Source organism: Sitophilus oryzae, unplaced genomic scaffold, assembly GCF_002938485.1.
Source record: "Sitophilus oryzae breed Bouriz unplaced genomic scaffold, Soryzae_2.0 scaffold_1177_pilon_pilon, whole genome shotgun sequence".
NCBI classification, from domain to species: domain Eukaryota; kingdom Metazoa; phylum Arthropoda; class Insecta; order Coleoptera; family Curculionidae; genus Sitophilus; species Sitophilus oryzae.
In genome coordinates, this window is record NW_022145812.1 from 1,990,155 (window position 1) to 2,012,625 (window position 22,471).

Genomic DNA, 22,471 nt, shown 5'->3' on the forward strand with positions numbered 1-22,471 from the left:
GTCCCCTTGGTGAGATAAACGCAATTTTATTAATCACTACTAACGAAATTAATAATATACCGACCTGGTCATTTGATTACTGTGTATAGGATTTTAACGTGTAAGACAGAGAATAATATAAATGACCGGTTGACAGACAGAGAGACAGCATCAAAAGGGGCCGGCGAGGAGCCGGTGCGACCGATACAGTGTTGCCGGTTTTTACGGGTGTGGGCAAGGTAAAGCATAAGCATGGTGGGAGAACGCATTGAGAGGGTCGGTGCTTTATGTTAAGGTTCATATTCACTATCCGAAAGAACAAAGGAATTAAATTCGGTATATTTGGACAGCAAACCGAATGCATGCGGCCGTTCGCCATTCGGTTCGCTCCATCATCTGTTTCCATTCGGTATATCAAAGACGTTCGCAAACGAATGAGAATTATAGAACCGCGCGAACAAGACTGGACGTTCGCTCGTTGGATAGTAGCATTCGTTCGTTCGGATAGTGAATACGCACCTTTATGTAGATGAAAAGGTGGGGAAAGGAAATAGATCACCTGAGATCCAAACTATTTTTGCATCATTCTTTTCGCCTAGCTGTTTCGGTGTGTACGTTAAGTGTTTCAAAAATGGCTATTTATACGACCGAAGAGAAGGTGCATATCGTTAAATGGTTTTACATTTCCTCAAGTGTGGAAGAGGTCATTGGGCGTTATGTGTTCACCTTTCAAGATCGCCCTGTGCCTTATGCCACAACTGTACGCAACATTGTTCATAAATTTGAGCAAACAGGCTGCATTGCGGCGTGCAGAAATTGTGACAATAAGGAAGGCGCAGAGAAGGTGATTCCCGACAAGGAAATTAATATTTGTGCCGCGGTCGAAACAAGCGAACCTTGTTCAAGCCGAAATATAGCCGAACAAGTTGGTTGCAATGCTCGAACGGTGCGCAGGGTTTTAAAAAAGCATGGATATAAATCCTACAAAATCAGTACCACATTTCCCAATCGGCAAATCGGCTAATTTCCACACAAGGCACAATTAATTGGCCACCACGTTCTCTTGATTTGTCGCCCAATGACTTCTTTCTGTGGGGATATGTAAAAAATTCCATTTATGGCCATAACCATGAACGACCCATGAATATTGACGAGCTGCGATTAAAAATCGTTCAGTCGTTAGAAAATATCCCCGCTGTTATGTTAGCTAAAGTTAGATCAGAGTTTTATAACCGTCTTGACTATTGCGAAGCACAACAGGCAGGTATTTTTGAACCTTTGATTTAATTTTTTATAATTATTTTGCTAATTGTCCTTTTTTAAAGTTGATTTTTAGTCATTTTTTTAATGCTTGTTTTAACTTATGCTGAAACAGCAACAAAAACATGAGCAGTGTAGATACAACCGGACGTTTAATTATTTTTATTGTTAAAAGATTAAACGTCTCGAGATGTATGGATAACCTTCAAAATCGTAAATATATTGTAGAATGATGTACATCCAACCCCTTTCAAAATCCGACTGATTTGATAAATGTGTCAAAGAATGTCTACCGTTCTAGGACTTCGATACTGTCAGTGTTGCCAGATGAAGTTTTGAAAATTTCCTGAAGCCTGGTTGGCACGGTCAATCTACCAACAAAAAATATTTTTTTAAAATATTTATCTGATGATACTTTTAGAAATGCCAAGTTTGAGAAAACAAATTAAATACACACACTAAATTGTGTCCAAAAATATGCTTTCTAAAAATGTATTTCCTGGATAGAAACCTTAATGTTCATGAATTTTGGTACGACTGATATTGGAGATGGAGAACTACCCTCTATAAAACCGTCCCAGATACTGGCTTTTGTCAAAGCCCTGGGACTGTATGATGAGTTATGATTCAAGAAAGGGGGACACAATGGATCTGTAAGGTCGAAGTGATTAACCCCCCTCCCACTCATTCTAAATTCTAAAAAAAAATTCTAAAAAACCTTAATGTTAGGGAATATTTCCTAGACCTGGCATCTACGGCCATATTCTTTCCCACCACTTGATTTGTCTTAGCTGATTGGTCTCACCCCGCCTCTCGAAATGTGGAAGCCATGCATATCTCTTCGCACGTGTCGCCACGAAACCAAACCAAACTCTTGAGTCATAGGCGTACTAATATTTTATTTTCATTTAGATTTAGTATTACAGCCAATTTTAGTTTAAAAGTTTTGCTTATGAATTCTGTAAAATTTAATTTATTAGAATTTTAATAATAATCTTTTTATGACAGCTGACAATGTTTAAGATGCGAACAGTGGAACAACGCCTTCACCACGCTGCTTCTTAAGCCCCATACATACTCAATATAAAAAAAAACTCATCGACATGATCAAAAAGTTTTATGATCAAGCGGGTTTTGTATCATAAATAAAAACAGATAAAAACAATTTTTATGTAAAACGACCTTTAAAATTAACATTATAAACATTATATAACTGTTAAGTGGCATCGTATTTATGATTCTAATTGTGCTACACTTTAAGGGGTGTGAAATAAATTACTTATTTATAATAATACTGAATTTATGCGGGGTGGTATAACTAGTGTTATAACGGTTGTAGCTATAGTATTACGGGCAACCAACGGTCCAGCTACGTCGAAACACCGGCTCCCATTAGAACACCGAAGTTAAGCGACGTAAGGCGATACTAGTGGATAGACGGGTGACCAGTTCGAAACTCTGTATCGTGCTGTTGTCCAGCAAAAGTGTAAAATATATTGACACACACTGCTCATTCACGCCGCACCGCGCCGTTCGCTCGTGAGTAAGAGTCGATTTAGACACTTGCTCGGTCATTAACCGAGGACCGCGGTTAGCCCTGGCAGCAAAAAAGAGACGTTAACTTCAAATCTTTTACTTTACTTTATAGTGTTACATTATAACATTATCATGTCATAATATTATGAAATAATATTTCCTACTACCTATTTTTTTAATATTGGTACAGCAAACTTTACAGTATAAAGTGTTACTTATCTTTATCCTTTTTATTGCTATTTATAATTCTGAATACGAGGATAAGAAATTTTAGTTTTCAGTACGCCTATGACCGAAAGCGAACGTCTACCTCCCGCTTCATCAGCGGCCATAATTGGATGGAATCAGGGATGAGTAAATATAAAGGACCCTAAAATTAATAAATTTTGCTCGTCTGCTGCAACACGTAAGAAATATTTATTGATGGATCAGTATGACAGAGAAGTAATAAAAAGGCCGTTTTTATGAATAACAAAATGGTATTTGAACATCATGTTATAATCATATTGAACTGACAATAGATTAATTTATCAGCTATCTGCAGAAAATTGACAATAATAATAAAAACATGACACATGGCAATTAATATAATTCCAAATTAAAAATCGATAAGAGTTCTCATTCATAATAGTAATATAGATATATTTCAAAGAACTTTACTTAAAATTAACTTTTTTAATTTTCTACTAGTTTATAGCACTTGGTGGTATAACTTAACAAAATAATATCAATCATTAAATAAAGCATAAACGAACCAATAAATAAACAAAAAGGTTCATTTATTTAATAAAACGTACAACGTACGGCTTTGTATGCCGATTGTCGCGTGTATGAAGAATAAAGTCAACGTTTGTTCAGTACAATACGATGTACTGAAAGGGAAAAGACTATAAAATACGGGAGAAAAATGAGAAGTTTATTACCTATCCACTTAATCCGGATCGGTCGACAATAGAATTTTGATATTTACAACATTATGTAATTAATTGATTATTGGTCCTATAACTGAGGATGTACGTAACTACGTAATAGAGCATATTTTTTTGGTTAGTTTATTTAATGAAGCGTACACACGGCTTTGGTTGCTGATTCTCGTGTGTCAACGTGTTCAGTACAATACGATATATTGAGAGAGATGCTGATGCTCTATTACGTAGACACGTACATCCCTAGTTGCATAATAAGACAGATAATCTATTAATTCCAAAACGTACTAAAAGCGCAAATTCTGTTGTCGAACAATGTAATCAGTATGATTACAGATTAAATAATTATGGAGGTGCATATGAAACATCAAATGATTCATCATTGTGTTAAGTTATACCACGTAATTTAACAAAAAGATCAATCATTTAATGTCTCACTTCACACTGGCTCCCTCCATTATTATTTAATACTGATTAGAATGGTCGACAATAGAATTTGCACTATTTACTACGTAAAACAGCATATTTTTTGGTTAGTTTATTTAATGATATAACCGATAATGTACACACGGCTTTGGGTGCCGATTGTCGTGCACAGAGTCTATAGACTCTGTGATTGTATAAATGAACAAAGAGAAAAGAGCAAGAATTTTCCCAAGCGTATGAAGTTGAGCTCCGGATTAAGTGGATAGGTAATAATTTTCTCTCCCAGATTTACAAGATTGCCATAGCGATGCACTTCTAGACATGTAGGTAAATGATGACTAAAATAAACGACCCAAGATTTTCTCTTGCCGACCAGTATATTATCGTAGTCTTAAAGAAATTAGAATAAAATAAACTATGTTAAATTTATGGTTATGATTAAGTGGATAGGTAATAAATTTCTCTCCCCGACTTACAAGATTGCCATAGCGATTCACTTCTAGACATGTAGGTAAATGATGACTAAAATAAACGACTCAAGATTTTCTCTTGCCGACCAGTATATTATCGTAGTCTTAAAGAAATTAGAATAAAATAAACTATGTTAAAAATGTTCATGTATACTACCGAAATGAAGATAATATATCTAAGCTAAATGTAATCTATTACAGTTGTAGCAAAATGAGTAACTAATTGTCGAAAATCCAGATCCAACCCTAGATGCCACATTTTTTTGAAACGTCTACTTACGCGGTTTGAAATTTTGATGCAAAATCTGGCAATACCGCTCTGAAGAAATGTACCCACCCATACCCACCCAACTTTTTTCTCTTTTTAATACATTTCATTTGCCATTAAGCTGCCTACATCACTGTCTTACACGTTAAAATCCTATACACAGAGTTGACCTGTCCCGATGTGTATAAAAATGTGGCGGTTTCATCTCTCCAAAAAAATTAAATAATAATTAATTAATCAATAATATACAGGGTGCTACAAATTCGAGGTCCGAGCATTGGTATCTCGGAAACCGTAATAGATACGAAGATGGTTAAATTGGGGCAAAGTTGCTCTTTGGCATGTTCACCAAGATGTCATCAAAAAAGTTTTAAAAATTTAAAGCATTGCTGAGTTTTTTGGAAAAAACGGATTTTTTTGAAAATAAATTTTATTTTTTCCTGTCGTTACTTTTTAGAAAATCTAATTGCACATTCTCATAACTACTTTATTAGGGCTATCTGTTAGTATTTTTAGACTTTCAAATTAGCTGATAATTTGTGAGATACAGATGCCAATAATATTTTTTTAAATACGGACCTGCATTTTTTATTTATAGCTTTGAAAGACTTCGGTCCCCTGAGCACAATGATATGCCACATTTGATACTTTTTTTTGTTTTGGATACCTTAACAATAAAAAAACTATTTAATTGTTATTTAAAATAATTTCAAGTCCGACTCTGGTTTTTTAATTTATTTAATCTGATTATATTCAGCACTACAATATTGATCAGCGCTAATTAACATTGAATAAGGAAAATCACGTCAATTGAAAGATTCAAATAATTAATATCCAGGTCAGTAATTTAAAGATATCTATTATTTTAAACTTTTTTTATTGTGAATTTGAAATCCGAAGTGTACGATCTAATAATATGCATAATATTAATCGTAGTTATTATAAATAAATCAACTTGTACAAACTAGTTTCTAATGCTCTGCATGTTCGAAAGGGTTACCACCCTCCATAATGCACAAATTTATTTTTCGTTCAATTTTATCTATAGCTCTTTGAACAGATCTTCTTATACTTCCGAATGCAATTTGTACTCTTTAATTGTTTTTGTACTCTTAATGTTGAAATGTATTGATTTCAATTGTCCAAAACAATTTTTATTAATTGTCTTTATTCAATGTTAATTAGCGCTGTTCAACATTGTTGTGCTGAATATAATCAGATTAAATAAATTAAAAAACTAGAGTCGGATTTGAAATTATTTTAAATACAAATTAAATAGTTTTTTTTATTGTTTAATCCAAAACAGAAAAAAAGTATCAAGTGTGGCATACCATTATACTCAGGAGAGCGAGGTATTTCAAAACCTGAAATAAAAAATGCAGATCCGTATTTAAAAAAAATAAGTTGGGCTCTGTATCTCAGAAATTATAAGCTAATTTGAAAATCTAAAAATACCATCAAATAGCCCTAATAGAGTAGCTATGAGAATGTGCAATTAGTTTTTTGATTTTCTAAAAAATAACGACAGGAAAAAATAAAATTGATTTTCAAAAAAATCCGTTTTTTCAAAAACCTCAGCAATCCTTGAAATTTCCAACACTTTTTCGATGGCATCTTGATGAACATCCTAAAGCGCAACTTTGCCCTAGTTTAACCATGTTCGTATCTATTACGGTTACCGAGATACCAATGCTCGTACCTCGAATTTGTAGCACCCTGTATAATAATAATAAAAATAACATTAATAAATTATTTATTTAATGTAATTTATTATCATTTTTTTTCGATAAAAATTTTATTAAAATTTATAACACTGATGCACAGTGCTTCAGCAAATTTCCCCAGAAAATAATGGTATTTAAGATAATTACAAAATACCTATTTTTTAAAAGCTTTAACATCCTGTAACTTTAAAACTATGCATTTCCGCACCCATGTTTATAGGAACTTTTTTATATTTTTTGATGAGAAATCAATGGAGTACTGACTTAACATTTTGGCAAGTTAATGACATTATTTTTTTTTATAAAAGTTGCTATAAGATTTGGATAAGGGAAAATTAATTAAACCGCGTTTATCTCAGCGGAGTCATATCAGAAGTCGACAAAACATGATAGTGGTCGCGCTATTAGAACTCTGAATTCAAAAATCGATATCTCGAAATCTATTAGAAGTAATAGATTCTTGTTTTTTCAAGAAGTTTGTTAATATTTCTGCTGTATTTTCTTTGTAGACAGTATGTGAAAATCTTTATCAATAAAAAAATTACACGATTGCTGAAAATTGCTATGCTCTAAAAGTAAATGGATGGATTATTTACAATTTTTGAATGGAAAAAATAACCTTATCGAATTTTTCTTATGTAAACATATTTTAAAATATCCGATCTTGAAAATAAAAAAAGTTTCAATATCTAAAGTGGTTCTTGAGTTATGGCCTGTTATGTGTTAAAAAGTTGAGTTTTTAAATTATCGCGATTACTGACGTTTTCTCGTTATAAAAAAAATGACACCTTAACGATATCCTTATAATTCCATTTCAGATGCTCAGAAACATGTCTAATGATTTTATCTAGTTATCTCTTGAAAAAAAAAGTTTTTTTAAAATATGCGGTTTGCGATCGTGATTTTACTTTACTTGATAAGGAAAGGCGTATCGGCAACGCCAGAACAGCACACCGTCGCGCGTCGCGTCTGTCGGTCGCATTTCTCTCACTCCGACTTAATAAGATCACTATGCGATTTACTTCCACACATGTAAATGCCGACCCAAAAGTAACAGTTGCCAGCACGGTATAACGAAACTAGTTCCTTTCACTTTAAATTTTATTAGTACAAGTTTCTTGGTATCCCCGACGCGCCAAGTAATAATGCCAAATAAATATTCCACAAGGTATCATTTAAGTTATTCGTATTGATCCGCAGTATTTATTTGCCAGACCTTTCCTGTACCTAAAATGATTAAAAATAAGATAAAATGCAAATCCATCTTTTCTTCTACTAGCCTAAGTTTGAAATACTCTGTTTACTATAATAAATATTCCACAAGGTATCAGTTACATTACTCGCGTTATAAGTTTCCGATATATTTATTTATCAAGCTCACCTATACCTGAAATAATTGGAAATTTGACAAAGATGCAGAGGCGTAATTCATCAGATAGACAAGGAAGGTCGTTCGTCTCGTTCGGTTATTTATTACGAAATAATTGGATCCGAGACATTTCATCAGCGGAAAAACTCCGTGGGCTCGATCGTAAAGCCCCTTCGACAAATTGAAGCATTTATTTTATGGCAAAACTTTCGTAATCCGAAAAATTAGTGCGAAAATCCATCAGAGGCAGATGTTTTTTATTACCGAAGCGGGTACGACAGGAAAAAGCGTAAAGGTAAATTGGAAAATCCCAAGTAAAAAATGACGTATAAAATATTAAGTAGGACGAAGGGGCAGATAGGGAGACACGAATGAAAGCTACTGCAAAGAAAATGTTATTTTTGTTTATGGTAGTGTTTTGTGCGATTGGAATATGGAGAAAACTTGGAAATAGACGTTTGTGGTAATCATTTCGGATTGACTCTAATATTGCAAAGGGAAAATTCGCCAGCTGTGCTAACCGGGATTCCGTAAAAGCTATTTTACGCATCTGTTTTGGGGTAGATGTATTTTTACACGTTATTTAATTTCATATCGACGTGAAATTTTTGCAGTTGCGAACAGGGTTATTTGTGAACGAAATTGAAAAATAAATCGGTAACAAATATTTACTATTGGCGTATTTATATTACTAAATTTACAATTTTAAATCTAAAAGAAGTTAAGGCTTGCATGTCTAATCGTAAAGCTTTGAAATTATTAGCAAAACCGCTAAGGACTTAGATTAGGGCAAGTGTATGAAGTTTATATGGATAATTAGTAAAATAACATAAATCTTATTTATAATATTGGTTTTTTATTTATTAAGATCTGTCTTTGTTTTATACCCTGCTGACAAGAGAAACCTTGGATCGGCGATTAGATGTATAGGAGTGAATCGCTATGGCAATCTAGTAAGTCTGAGAGAGCAAAAATACGAACTATTTATTACATAATCACTTAATTTGACGCTAGATTCCATGCGCTTGGAAAAATACTGGCCTTCTCTCTTTATTTAGTACATCTTATTTTACTAAGCGTGTTGACTGTACTCTTCGGACACACGAAAATTGGCACTCAAGACCAGAAATGCCCAGTAGCGTAGCGTAGGCCCCGCTGCACCCGCAGCGGCGGGGGGGCCTCGTGATTTTGAGGGCCTCGCATTATTTGTTCCTTTTTTACATTTTATTTGTTCCTATTAATTTATTTTAATTTGAATCATATTTTTATTAGAAAAAATCTATTTATGTTTATTTATTTTTATTATTTAGTTTTATTTTAGTACCTAAGTTTTGTTTTATGTTGATTTATTTTGTAATATTTTATTTTTTATGTTCCTTTATTATTATTTTTTCTTATGTGGAATAAGATAAATTTTTGTTTCTATATATATAATGACTTGATAAACCTACATAAAGCTATATTATGTTTTTTAGTGTTTTTTTTATTTTAATATAAGGGCCCCTAAAAAATCTTGCGGGGGGGGCTCACATTTGACGTTACGCTACTGGAAATGCCGACCCTTGGTATAAAATATATATGGTTTTAGATATTAGTATTAAAAGAAGATATTAATATTGAAAGATATTGATAAGGTCTTATATCTATACGAGACTTCTATTCATCGTATCATTATTATTTCTATACATCTCTTTAGTTCTACAAATAATTTTCTTTAATTTACAGATATAATTACCCTAAATAAATGAAACTTGGATTGAAACCAAAAAAATGTTTATTATCTGATCATTTTGCTGAGCTCTAAGTTATTAGTCAATCTTACATTGCATTAGATAGAAACAATTATAACAATAAATTTCGGATTTTTTCTATTGCAATTAGTTTCTGTTAGTCTCATTAATTGCTTAAATTTTACCGAAATATTGTACATTAAAAATAAAATTACTCTACGTTTATTTTATATGAGTCGGTTTTCTAATAAGATGCAATTGACTACGAACGTTTTTAATAAATATCCAAATAACTCTATCGTAACTTAATTACCGAAGCCTTGTGGATTGAATTGAAAAACACAAGGCTATAAATAGCTGTATTAGCTTTATTAATTTGCTTATTTAAAATCTTTAATTTTGAGCATATATTTTGTGTAATTGTTATTGTCGCGACCCTATGGATTTATAGAGTAATTTTTAGAGCATTTTCTAGAGTTGCGATTAAGAACGTTCGGGTATTCTTGGTTCTATTTCAATTAAAACAGTATGTTTAAAAAATTTCTATTTATTAATAAAAAGATATGAGTTTTATCATTGTATAATTTATTTTTATTTGAGTTATTAGTTAAAATAACTAGTAAGCAACGTTGGGAAATGCCAAGATTTGAGTATACATTGAGTAGTTAGTACATCGCTGACTTAAGTACTAACTATACTACTCTGAGACTATCTCCAAAACTGTCTCATGACTATAATCGGAGTGCGTTAAAATCTTTTACTGTGGCTAACTTATACTCTTGTGTCTTGTCGTATGCTTCTGTATAGTTAAAAATAAGAGAAGAAAAACAAAAACCGAAATTGGGAATAAGAAATATACGGAATTGATAAAACATATATTAATAGCCTTAATGCAATTTAGTATTTACGTGTTATATTGTAATGGTAGTTCAGTACTTACAACGCTGCTAATTGTTTCCGTTAAAAAAATTTAAAGTAAAAAACGAACATCCTTATACAGAGCAAAACTAACTAACTACGCTTAATTTTCTAGCGAATAAAATTTCAGCTTTTATCTGTAAAATAAAGTTGTCTGGGGATCCTAAAATAATAAATTTTAATAGCGCCATCCACTTTAAAGATAAGCTAAAATGTCGCGTTACTCTCTATTCCGACCCAGAGAGTAAAATGTAAAAGAAAAAAAACTACACAGATTAAACCTGAATTGCCTGCTTCATTTCTTGGATAATTAAAACGAAAGAAAAAGAGTTCATGGCAACGACGATAATGACGTGCAAGTAACGACTTGGTAATCAATTGGGTTTTCTCTCTGCGAAACTGTCGAACGTCTGCCCGGATACGTTTTCTTGTCAGTTGCAAAAAGCACGCTAAATGGTGTAGCTTTTGCAGTCAATTTGTTTCCGGGATGCCTTAATTAATTTAACTCATCTTTTTCTTTTCCTATAATATTAATAAAAGTATACCGTGTGGTGCATCGGAACGCGGGACATAGGAAATCACATGTAAATTTTGAAAATTTTAAATATTATCTCGCCAGATGGTTTTATGCAAAAATTGTATTACTTTTTTGAAACGGGTTTAACTAACTGTTGTTTAGAATTTCGTTTTATTTGGAATAGGCGTCTAAAAGTTATTTGCAAAAATCTACATTCAAATTACTAGAAAATGTATAATACGGCCTAGAGAAAGCGACAACTAAAATACCAGTAAAAATGTGATTTTGTCATTGTCAAATTCGATAACGTTTCTGATTTTTTAAGAGAATTTACGTGGTTTGAAAAGGGTGCTTATATTATTTCTGAATTGGCATCATGATGTACAAAAGAATTAGGTAATCTGAGAGTGGTATTCGCAATATATGGTTTGCTGTTCATTATTCGATCACTCCTAGGTCTCGCTTATACCACATATATCCACAATAATTTAACAAATTAAAGGAATATTTGTAACTAAAGGAACTTTATTAAGTTTTGCTAATTAATAATATGTTTACATAATCCCCCATTTACAGCCAAACAATACCCCAAATGATTGTGAAACTCACGCCTATATGTCGTTTTTAGTCCTTCTAAATTTCTGTATTTAATATGCCCATAAAAACGGTTTTTGAGTGTGCTCCACATGAAGAAGTCGTTCGGCGAAAGATCCTGTGTTATTTTCCTACTGTCCTTCTAATAAACAGGAGTCATTACTGTTTTCTTCCTGTTGAATTATTTTTGTCTTTACACTTCCATGAGCTTAATACCTTAGTGCCTTTAGTTTCAAACCTCTAGTTTATTTTTTAAACTGTGGACTTATTCAGTATAGGTTTTCCGAGACTGAGCTGAGGACATATCTAACGCAGCGAGAATTCTATTTCCAGCAAAATGCCGTTTAACCATCGTAACTTTTTCATAAGTTTGGAAATTCATAATTATTATATACAAAATTATTCTATTTGTTACCTTCAAATTTTTGAAGGTAAGAAACAAAATATGACATCGACTTTGACAATGACACAATTATATTTTGTCTGGAATTTTAATTGTAGCTTCTCTGGACCGTATTTTAAATTTTACTTATTTGAAGGTAGATTTTTGCAAATAACTTTTAGATGACTATTTCAAATGAAACGAAATTCTAGACAAATGTACAACTTTAACACCTCTTCGAAAAAGTCTTATACAACTTTTGCGTAAAATTATCTGGAGAGGTAATATTTGGCCCGTTCCAAATTTACATGAGATTTGCTATGTCCCGTGTTCCGATGCACGGTATGTAGGTTTAGTAGACAATGGATTCATTTATTATAATTACAATTTAGTTGAAATATAGATTACTTACTATGTTAAGACAATTTTATAATTTTTTTTAAATGTAATATGGTTTAAAAAATGAGTCCATTATTCACAAAGATAAATTACGAGGGGTATCTCACTCGGGTAAAAAATGAACAGGTAGTGCCAAAATATCCTTCCACTGCTAAGCGACGGTCAATGACTATGAAGAAGACTGCCTATGACTGCCATGTAATTATTATAGACTGCCAGCTACTGCCAAGAAAATGTACATGTAATTCCAATAGTGGATAAATTAAATTGGATAGTAGTAGATAAATCCAAAAGAAGCAAAAACCGTGTGACAAAAAAGAGTGTACAAAAAAAGTGTACCAACCGAGATATTGAGTCTTTTTGCTTCTTTTGGAAAATACCGTTGTGTCAGAGTTAACATTGTAAGAATTTTTTTTTCTTGTTTTTTTCAGTAACTTTTTGTTATACCTACAAATTTTCTTAGCCAACAAAAAAATAAATGACGCCTGGAAACTATATCTCTATTTTACTATTTTTATAGATCCTGTACTGTTCATATCTATGAATTGACTACTGTCTCATAGAAGAACGTAATAATTGTACTATGTTTTACATTTAAGTGTAGTTGGTATCAACCGATCAATTAATATCCTTTATTGTTTATAATACAGATGGCCTCACTCGATTGAAAAATACTAGGTCAGTCGAGTATTTAAATTCTCGGTATGTTTCGAGTATTTTTCTCGATCCTCGAGGATTACTCTGCACGAATTAACCCTGTGTGTGGCATACCGTGCTCACAAAAATAGAAGACGATTTACGATTTATGCTGAAATATTTTGTATAGAGCATAACAGTTTAAACAACATTTACTCGCATAACAATAATAATCGGTTTTCCGGGTAATAACAGCAGTATGCGATTCAATCTTTAGTAGCCAACTGCGTTTTTGAATACATTTTCCACTATATTTTACTTGTTTTTATTTGGTCTTAGTTGTTGCCAGATAAATATCAAAATCGGTTACAGAAAAAATAGCATGTTTTAAATCGTAACCTATGAAAATTTTATTTCCCACGTCAAATCATTCAGAAACATGTCAGCAGTCAGTGTGTCAAAAAACAGCAAGCAAAACGAGCATTATTTGCCTATCGCAGTTAACAAAGATGATGAAAAATAAAGTAAGTAAACTGTTTACTAATCATGGACATAAGAAAAACAGACAGAGTGTACCATTAGAAACACAAAATAACGACTATTCAAACCAAATAGTATCTAATGTACAGGATGGCGCCTCTCATACGCCGCGGAGGATCCAAGGAGAACGACAGTTTGTATTGAAATGAAAATGTTTTATGGGGATATGTTAAAGAGAGTGTTTACAATCCTCGATCAACTATTGTCGACAACATGAAAGAAATTATTGTAGCTGCTTTTCGAGGTAGAACATTACATATGCTTTTTAAAATGAACAGATCCTTTTGAAAAGACAATCATTATATGCAGTTAACAGGAAAGGAAGCATTTTGAGCATTTGTTTTCATCTAGCTAATTTTTGTCGCATAATTAGAAGTTTATATCTAGTTTTAATTCTGTAATAATTAAAATATGTTTTAAACGTGTACCTTTCAGTATTTTACTCTATATTCTTTAATTTTTGTTAAATTAACAGAAGTTATATCACAGCTACCCTAGATTTTTTCAAATAATAAAAATCTACTGACGCAAAATCATAAAAAAATATCTAGGAGAATCTTTGTTTGAGGGGTAGGCAACTTTAATAATATTGTTCTGAAGATATATAAATTCCCCATTGAACACCGGAATAATATACTGAGTGTTATATTTTAAATAAAGGAGTAACTTCCTTTAAATGTGTCGAATGTTCCATACTAATTGAGCGTCCGGATTGCACAATGACCTTAGCGCGTGGCCGCGGGCAGCCCAGTAGGCAAGCGAGACAGCGACGCGCCGATTTAACAAAATAAATAATTTTAAACCTGCCGGCATTTCGTTAATAATTATTATAGCGTGTTGATTTTTGCATAGAAATACTCATGAGTCTTTAGCGCTTCCGTCAAGCCTAAATAACTGGATTTTTTTATATTTTCGATTTGTTTACATTGCCCGAGCGTATTATAACTTTGAGATAAAAATATTTGTTATAAATTTTAAAACTGTCTTTCGATTGACGTACATAGCCATCTCTTTATTAACGCAGCTCCGGTAGCTCTCGCAAAAAAAGCCGCATAATTCATTTTTTTTAAGCTAAAACAATGCAATATTTTGCAAAAAGAACTACATTATAACCGGAGATATCGGCAATAATAATGTTCTTGTAATTTGATCAAAGTTCAGATTTTATTTTCTGTAAAAATAGCGCTAAAACTAAAACCAAAGCTGAACGTGCGCTAAAAACGGCGAGCGTTGTACTGACCATTTTTTTTATTTATACTCGTTATTACTGCTAGCATAAACCGATAGACCTAAATTTTGAATATGTTGTAGCTAAATGTATAACTAATTAAATGATAGTATTGATATCTGTCAGTTTTAAAATTTATAACAGAGATTTTTATCTCAAAGTTATAATATGCTCGGGCAATGTAAACAAATCGAAAATATAAAAAATAATCCAGTTATTTAGGCTTGTCGGAAGCGCTAAAGACTCATGTGTATTTCTATGCAAAAATCAACACGCTACGATAATTATTAACGAAATGCCGGCAGGTTTAAAATTATTTATTTTGTTAAATCGGCGCGTCGCTGTCTCGCTTGCCTGCTGGGCTGCCCGCGGCCACGCGCTAAGGTCGTTGTGCAATCCGGACGCTCAATTGTGTCTCATACTATATAATTTTTCGGGTCAAATTTCAATTTAGTTTAACATTCAATGGTTACTGCAATTAAATATCAGGCTCTACAAAGTCAACTAAAATTTAGGTAGCTGTCATCGAAATCTAAAATATACTCTTCATTTTCACAAAATGAGAAATATGTCAAAATCCTTAGATTTTAGGTATATGCTTCTTTAATAAAACTCACCTTTATTTTTTTCCTAGTATCTGAAAATAAATTAATATATAGGGTGTTCCATTAGAAAGAACACAACTTTGATATGTTACTTTTTTTGGGAACGCCCTGTATAATTCTATATATTTTTATAATATGCTTTCAGTTAACTTACATATGCTGCCAAAATTTCATCTCGATATAAACTACCGTTCTCCTAGGAGTACCTCGCCACCCTGTATATGAATTAAAAGGTATAGATCAGAAACCAAGAAATATACAATTTAAAATATATTAAAATATTCCCTAAATTAACATTTAACCCGGCGTTAGTCGCTAAACATATTTTCGCGCCGCAAAACGCATTTTTATTACTATTTATTTAAATTCTTTGTTAACAGAAGGTAATGTAAATTATATTCCTTTGTTATTCTTGGTCAGACTCGTTTCCAGCGGAAATGTTACAAGTAAAGGTGGTGTGTTCCGTGCAAATTGGTCGCTGGCAAGCAACACGTGTCCTGGTGCGCCTGTTTTTATGTCGAGAACAAATTTGATAGAATCTTTCATCATTCGGCTCTGCTGCTCTTTGCTGCAAAAATGGCAATCCAGCTAGTTTGTGTATAGAAGCATGTAGAAGTAGACAGATTCTGTATATTAGCACGATGAGGTCTTACATGCTGCAAAACAAGATTCTTTTAGAAAAATACGTCGCGCAGATATAGCGGCATTATCACTCTCATGCTTTGTATATAACGTAAGAGTTCACAGCTCCTACGTTGAGCATGAGAAAAAGGCAGTCTAGGTCCATCTGCGACACGCGATATTGAATATAAACTTTTCATTTTATCGACTACCTCCGCAGCACCTTTTGTCTCATTATAAAATGTGATGGTTTCTGGCTTGAATGTTTCCCCTGTATGTTGCAAAAGAGCTAGTTCAAGTATCCGTCTCATAGTTACGTGGTTAGTCGTTCGATGAGCAAAATGCTCACAGCGCGAGAACAATCGAGAATATTATAATGTAGAACTCTAACGATATGCACTTCCCATTACCCCTTCTACCCTCCTAAATGTAAAGGTATTTTAGAAGACTAGACGTCACCTCGCGTCATCATTTCCACTACTGTATGAAATATCCGCGTTTTACTAGTAGCGTGAGCAAAATGCTCATATAGCGACTAACGCCAGGTTAACGTAATTTTCTCTCATTAGTATATATTTGGACTATGGAAAAATATATTTTACTATTCTACAGAGAAAGAATATTCCCTCTTTGACAAAATCTATTATAAAGGAAATGCATCATAGACAGATATTAAAAAATTATTCCACAGAACGCGGCTTGGAAGCAAAACTACTTTGTTCTATAAAATATTAGCTTTAAATTAAAACGCTGCCACTCCGAAATGGAATATTTTCTACTCATTGAAATTTCAATTCATTCGTATTGGAAAACTGAATTTAAATTAGTATTTTTATGGAAGTATAGATAGCTCTGTACTAAGCGAAAATTCTATTACTCGGGTAAGCGATCAATGTGTAAAATTAACTCAAATTGTTACTCATAATATTTCGCTATATTTTTTTTAATATGATTCATTAAGAGTACTACAAAATTACTTCACAAGTCAGTACAAAACAAAATAAAATGTGTATATCTAAAACTTACCACTATAATTTACAATACTACATAAAATTAACAAAATATTAAGGTATAAAAATTAACTTAAGTTTTATACTATATACCAATGATAAAAATTGAAAACTGTAATAAAAATTATGACTTTTCAGTTTTACTATGTCATTAAGAAAATAGAGATAATTATGCACTACTACTGTATTGAATTATAATATATACTGGGTGGCGCACCTCATTCGCCTCGGTTGATTATACAAAAACGGAAAGATGTAGAAACTAAATATTTTATAGGTATATGTGGGGATATAATGTGCACAATTTAAAATTACTTTGAAATGTAAAGGGTGTTTCAGAACTAAGATCCATACTAAAGTTATATTTTTTCTTATGGAACACCCGGTATTTTATTTCATTTTTGGATTCTTGGGCCCAAAAAAAGGTATTTATTATGAGGGTTAAATATGTTTAAAATCTTTGGTTTTTGAGATATTGAAAGATAATTGAATTTGCATGCTACAATGGAATAGATTATTATTAACACCCTACATTATATTCCTACATTACTTTTCAGAATTAGTTCTTGTGCTGAGTTTAAATGTAGAGAAATAAACTTTACAGAAAAATGTTATTCCTTCCTTAAATATATACAAGGGTATCAAAAATTGCTGGTCTATTTTAAATATTTATTTTACATAAAAACTTCGTTATTTCGAATGCAACACTATGTATTTTTTTAAATAGGTCGAAGCAGATTTAAATGCTCTTTCAAATCATATTAGGGTTCCCTATACCTATCTAGCTCAGATTTTGAATAAAAAGCGATTTTTCAATAAAATTGTAATCAAGATGGCTAGTGTTGTCATGGCAAGTTACTAGTGACAGTTAGTAGCTATTTTCAAAATCGAAATTAGTTTATGGACTTATTTAAATGTGTACCAGTTTACTTTTATTTAATTTACCTACAATAGTTTAATAAATAATATTTATTAAATATGTGTTTATTATTCTATCAAGAAAAACGAAGGAGTAGTATTTGAATTATTTTACGATGACCTGTAGATACATCGATTTTCTATAAAAGAGACAATTACGGCAAATTAATTTTCTTCACGTCCAACGACAGGTTTCTGCCTAATAGATTTTATATAAACTACACTACCAGGCGAAATAGGACAAGTTTTTCAAATAATCTCTTATCAGAAAGATTCCTATTTGGATATCTTTGATCATAAGCCCTTGAGGCCAACAAGCAATTTTCCTCACAAAATAATATCACTAGTAACATATCTATTCGTTCCGCCAGCCGATAGTGCTTTATTTTTCTTGATAAAATAATGAATACTTACTATTAAACTATTGTAGGTAAATTTAAGTAAACTGTTTTAAATTATAATTAATAATGTCCATAAGCTAATGTTGACTTTGAAAATAGTTACTGTCACTAGAAAATTGCCATGGCGACACCAGCCATCTTGATTACAATTTTATTAAAAATCGTTTTTATTCAAAATCTGAGCTATATAAGTATAGGAAACCCTAATATAGTTTGAAAGGGCATTTGAATCTGCTTCGATTTATTTAAAAAAATACAGGGTGTTGAAATAACAAAGTTTTTATATAAAATATATCCTTAAAATAGATCAGCAACTTTTGATATCCCTGTATAAATTTAAGGAACCAATACCATTTTTCAGTAAAGCTTATTGCTCTACCTTTAAACTCAGCATAAGAATTAATTCTGAAAAGTAATGTACCGGGTGTTAATAGTCTATTCTATTGTAGCATGCAAATTTAAATATCTTTAAATATCTCAAAAATTAGAGATTTTAAACATATTTAACCCTTATAATGAATGCCTTTTTTTGGGCTCAAGAATCCAAAAATTAAATAAAATACCGGGTGTTCCATAAGAAAAAATATAACTTTAGTATGGATCTTAGTTCTGAAACACCCTGTATATGTCAAAATAATTTTAAATTGTACACATTGTCTCCCCACATATACCCCTAAAATATTTTGTTTCTACATCTTTCCGTTTTCGTATAATCAAACGAGGCGAATGAGGTGCGCCACCCTGTATATAAGATATATAGACGAATATTAATGGTTTTACAGGTCCTACAGGAACAATTGATATTAAATAGAGGTTACACTACACATTATGGTAGTTGCAGATTCTCGAATCTGATAAAAATTGTACAAAACGCCGCTACTTTTATTCTGGTGTAGAGATTGTTATTAAAATTTGTGAAATTCTTTTGCAACAGCAAATCATTTTTATAAAATTGTAAATCGAGGTACTTATATAATGTTACGATGTAGATAATTACACCACTAACTTAGAAGGCATTATACTTTACCATACCACTTATAAACAACAAGCTTTAAGATATCAAAATTCATTTTTAAAAATATTTTATTTAAAAAGTTACATTTCATTCGAAAGACTAAAAATACAAAAAATTAGTATAAGTTTACAAACTTAAATCAAAATCTGACTGATTCAAAGTTCAATAAAAATGACAATATAAACGTGGAACATGCTCAATCAACACTGTCATCTCATCACTTTAGTGTAATACCACTCACACAACCAACAGGTGATGACTGGTCAGTATGTTTTGTAATTGGTTAAAGTACATGCCGAATTTTAAAATTAAAATTTAAATAATACATTTTAAAAGATAGATAATAAATGTTTTTTACAAGAAAAAGATAATTTTGAATTGTATGTGTTTAGGAGCAGTAAATCTAAGAGGTCATGTTTCTGAAAAAAAAGTTTGAAATTTTAATAAAACTTATCACTCAAATTTTACCGGACAAAATTTACCTGATCATTAAGTTTAATGACATTATGTCAATTTTTTTTATCATGCAACATTTTTACTTATAATTTTAAAATAAAAAATATTATTATTTATACTGGGTGAGTCTTAAATAATTGCAATTTTTTAGGGGTAGTATATCTCGACCTTAAAAACACGTCTATGAGGTTCTTTTCGTAAAATATAAAATTTGAAAATTTGGAATTTTTTGAAAAGATTTTTGAAATATTTTTCATTTTTACTTAAAAAGAACATAATATCTTCATAATATGGTAACATGGGTTATAGATTAAATTTAAAAAAAGCAGACTCAGAAAAATCTAGTTATTCTCAAAATTTAAGCGAATAATTTTTTTTTAAATTTCAATATCTCGGTTATTTTGGACTTATTTATACGGTAAAGAGAAAATATGTTTCTTTTATCAAGATCTACTAGCTCTGCAAATATTTGCACTTATTTAAGGCTCACCCTGTATTGGCTTAATTTTGTTGATTTTGTATATAAATAAACAATTTGCATTATTCATTTACCAAAGATACTACTAATCTATGTAATTAATATGTACAGTAACTTTAATTTTTTCTCTACCTAATACTTATTAGATGGTATTTTTTATAGTAATTTCAATTTTCTTCCTACGAAGCCAACCGAATAGGAATATTATTTGATTATCGCTTGAATGTCTTTTGGTTCTTTACCTAATATTATAATATTATTATTTACCTATATTTTATTTTTTGGTTCTTTACCTTATTTTCTACAGATAAATAGAGAATATAACATTTTTATAGTTTACCTCTGCCTGTCCAAAAAAAGTATATGCTGGTACTACATAAATAGATAAATAATGTAAAGAAAGAAAAATAATCTATTAGAAAATTAATTTATTTGGGTCGGATAGTAATTATTTAATTAACAATCTAGAATACTCTTAAATACTGTCAAAAAGAGCAGCCACAGTCCAATTCGAAAAATAATATTAATTTTCGATAAATAACGATATGTGCAAGAACTTCCTTGTCACACCAGACATATTAACATACTATAGATTAAACTAGTTTACAGGTCATGTAATATTTGTTAACCAACATGACTTTATCCCTATTATACATCATTTTATTGCTTTCAGGTTGCCAGTGCTTAATCTTCTCATCTACTTACGGCAAAGAAAAGGGCATCTTTAAGAGTCCCGATTACCCAAAGCCCTACTCGTGGAATATCGATTGCCTCTTGTACAGCTTCGTGGCGGGACCTGAAGAAATTGTAGAAATTACTTTTGAGGATTTCAACGTCTATAAAGATAGTATTGAGTAAGTACCTTAATAAGTTGCGTCTGAAATGTACTAGAAAATGTGCTTATAGTAGTCACAAAAAGAAATTAATTATAAGGATTAATGTTTCCACATACATATAATTATTAATAATAATTTAATATTCTGAGCTTTTAAGACTTAGCTTGAATAGAGTCTAATAGGCTGCTTTTAATTTTTATATTTTTAATTTGGACAACGACAGGTTATCAATATCAATAGCCTGTCGCTAATTAGAAATATAAAAATTAAAGGAAGCCTATAAGTTATTATTTATTAATGTCTTAATTCAAAGTTACAGTGGTCAAAAACCAAACTTTTATGCGACGACGTTTTTTTTATTATGTACAAAGTTCTCAGTTTTGAGATTTTTAGATAGTAATGTATATAAATATATTTGATATCAATTAAACTTTTAGTTACGTAATCGAGGGCGCGATTTTTAAATTCATTCTTGCCAACCATGGACATTTCGGCGCCGCGCTGACTAACTGGAAATTAAATTTCACGCTGGGGATTCAGGTGGTAGCCCTGCTGTAAAACATGTCAAGTTGCCGCATTTCCTGACATTGTCATTTGCTTTAACACTTTAGCTTTGAATTACGAGTTTTTGGTTTGGTGATATTGTTCTTTTTAGAACCTCTTTTAGTGCGAAGTGTGCAATATACCTTAATAGCCTTAAAAAAACTCATCGCAACTTTATTAGAATATTTTGAACGGGAACGCGGTGGTAATGAATGTCCCTTAAGTGCTGTTAAAAAGGTCAGTTTTGTTGATTTAAATAATAACCGTTTATTAGATATGTTTATAATTAACTTATTTTTGTTTCCTAGAATATTTTGATTAAAAGAAATTATATAAAAGTTGACAACGCTATGCCGGTCCACCTTAATCACGTGACTAAAAGTTTATTTGATATGAACCGTATGATTTCATTTTGCCTACAACAAAATTATTATTTATTGTACTTTACTATTTATTGCGATTTACAAACCAATTGATAGAAATGAAACAATTTTTAACGCTAGTTTTTTATATATTTATATTAATCATAGATTCTATATGCATAATTCTTGAAATTATGATAACCGTTTCATTAACTTACTTAGTACCTATCAATTAATACGTTGACTGCAAAAATTACTAATTGATATATGTACTTTAACATCAAATCATTTATAATAAGAAAAATAATATACCAAAAATTGTTG

The 22,471-nt window shown here is 31.3% G+C and overlaps 1 protein-coding gene across 1 annotated transcript in view; it reads left to right on the forward strand.

The window, feature by feature from the left end:
- The window catches only part of LOC115889785 (suppressor of lurcher protein 1), a 246,276-nt gene that overhangs the window by 89,292 nt on the left and 134,513 nt on the right, over window positions 1–22,471 (forward strand). Inside the window, 1 exon segment of the mRNA XM_030909869.1 lies at window positions 21,080–21,260. Within this exon segment, the coding sequence (XP_030765729.1) occupies window positions 21,080–21,260 (181 nt within the window).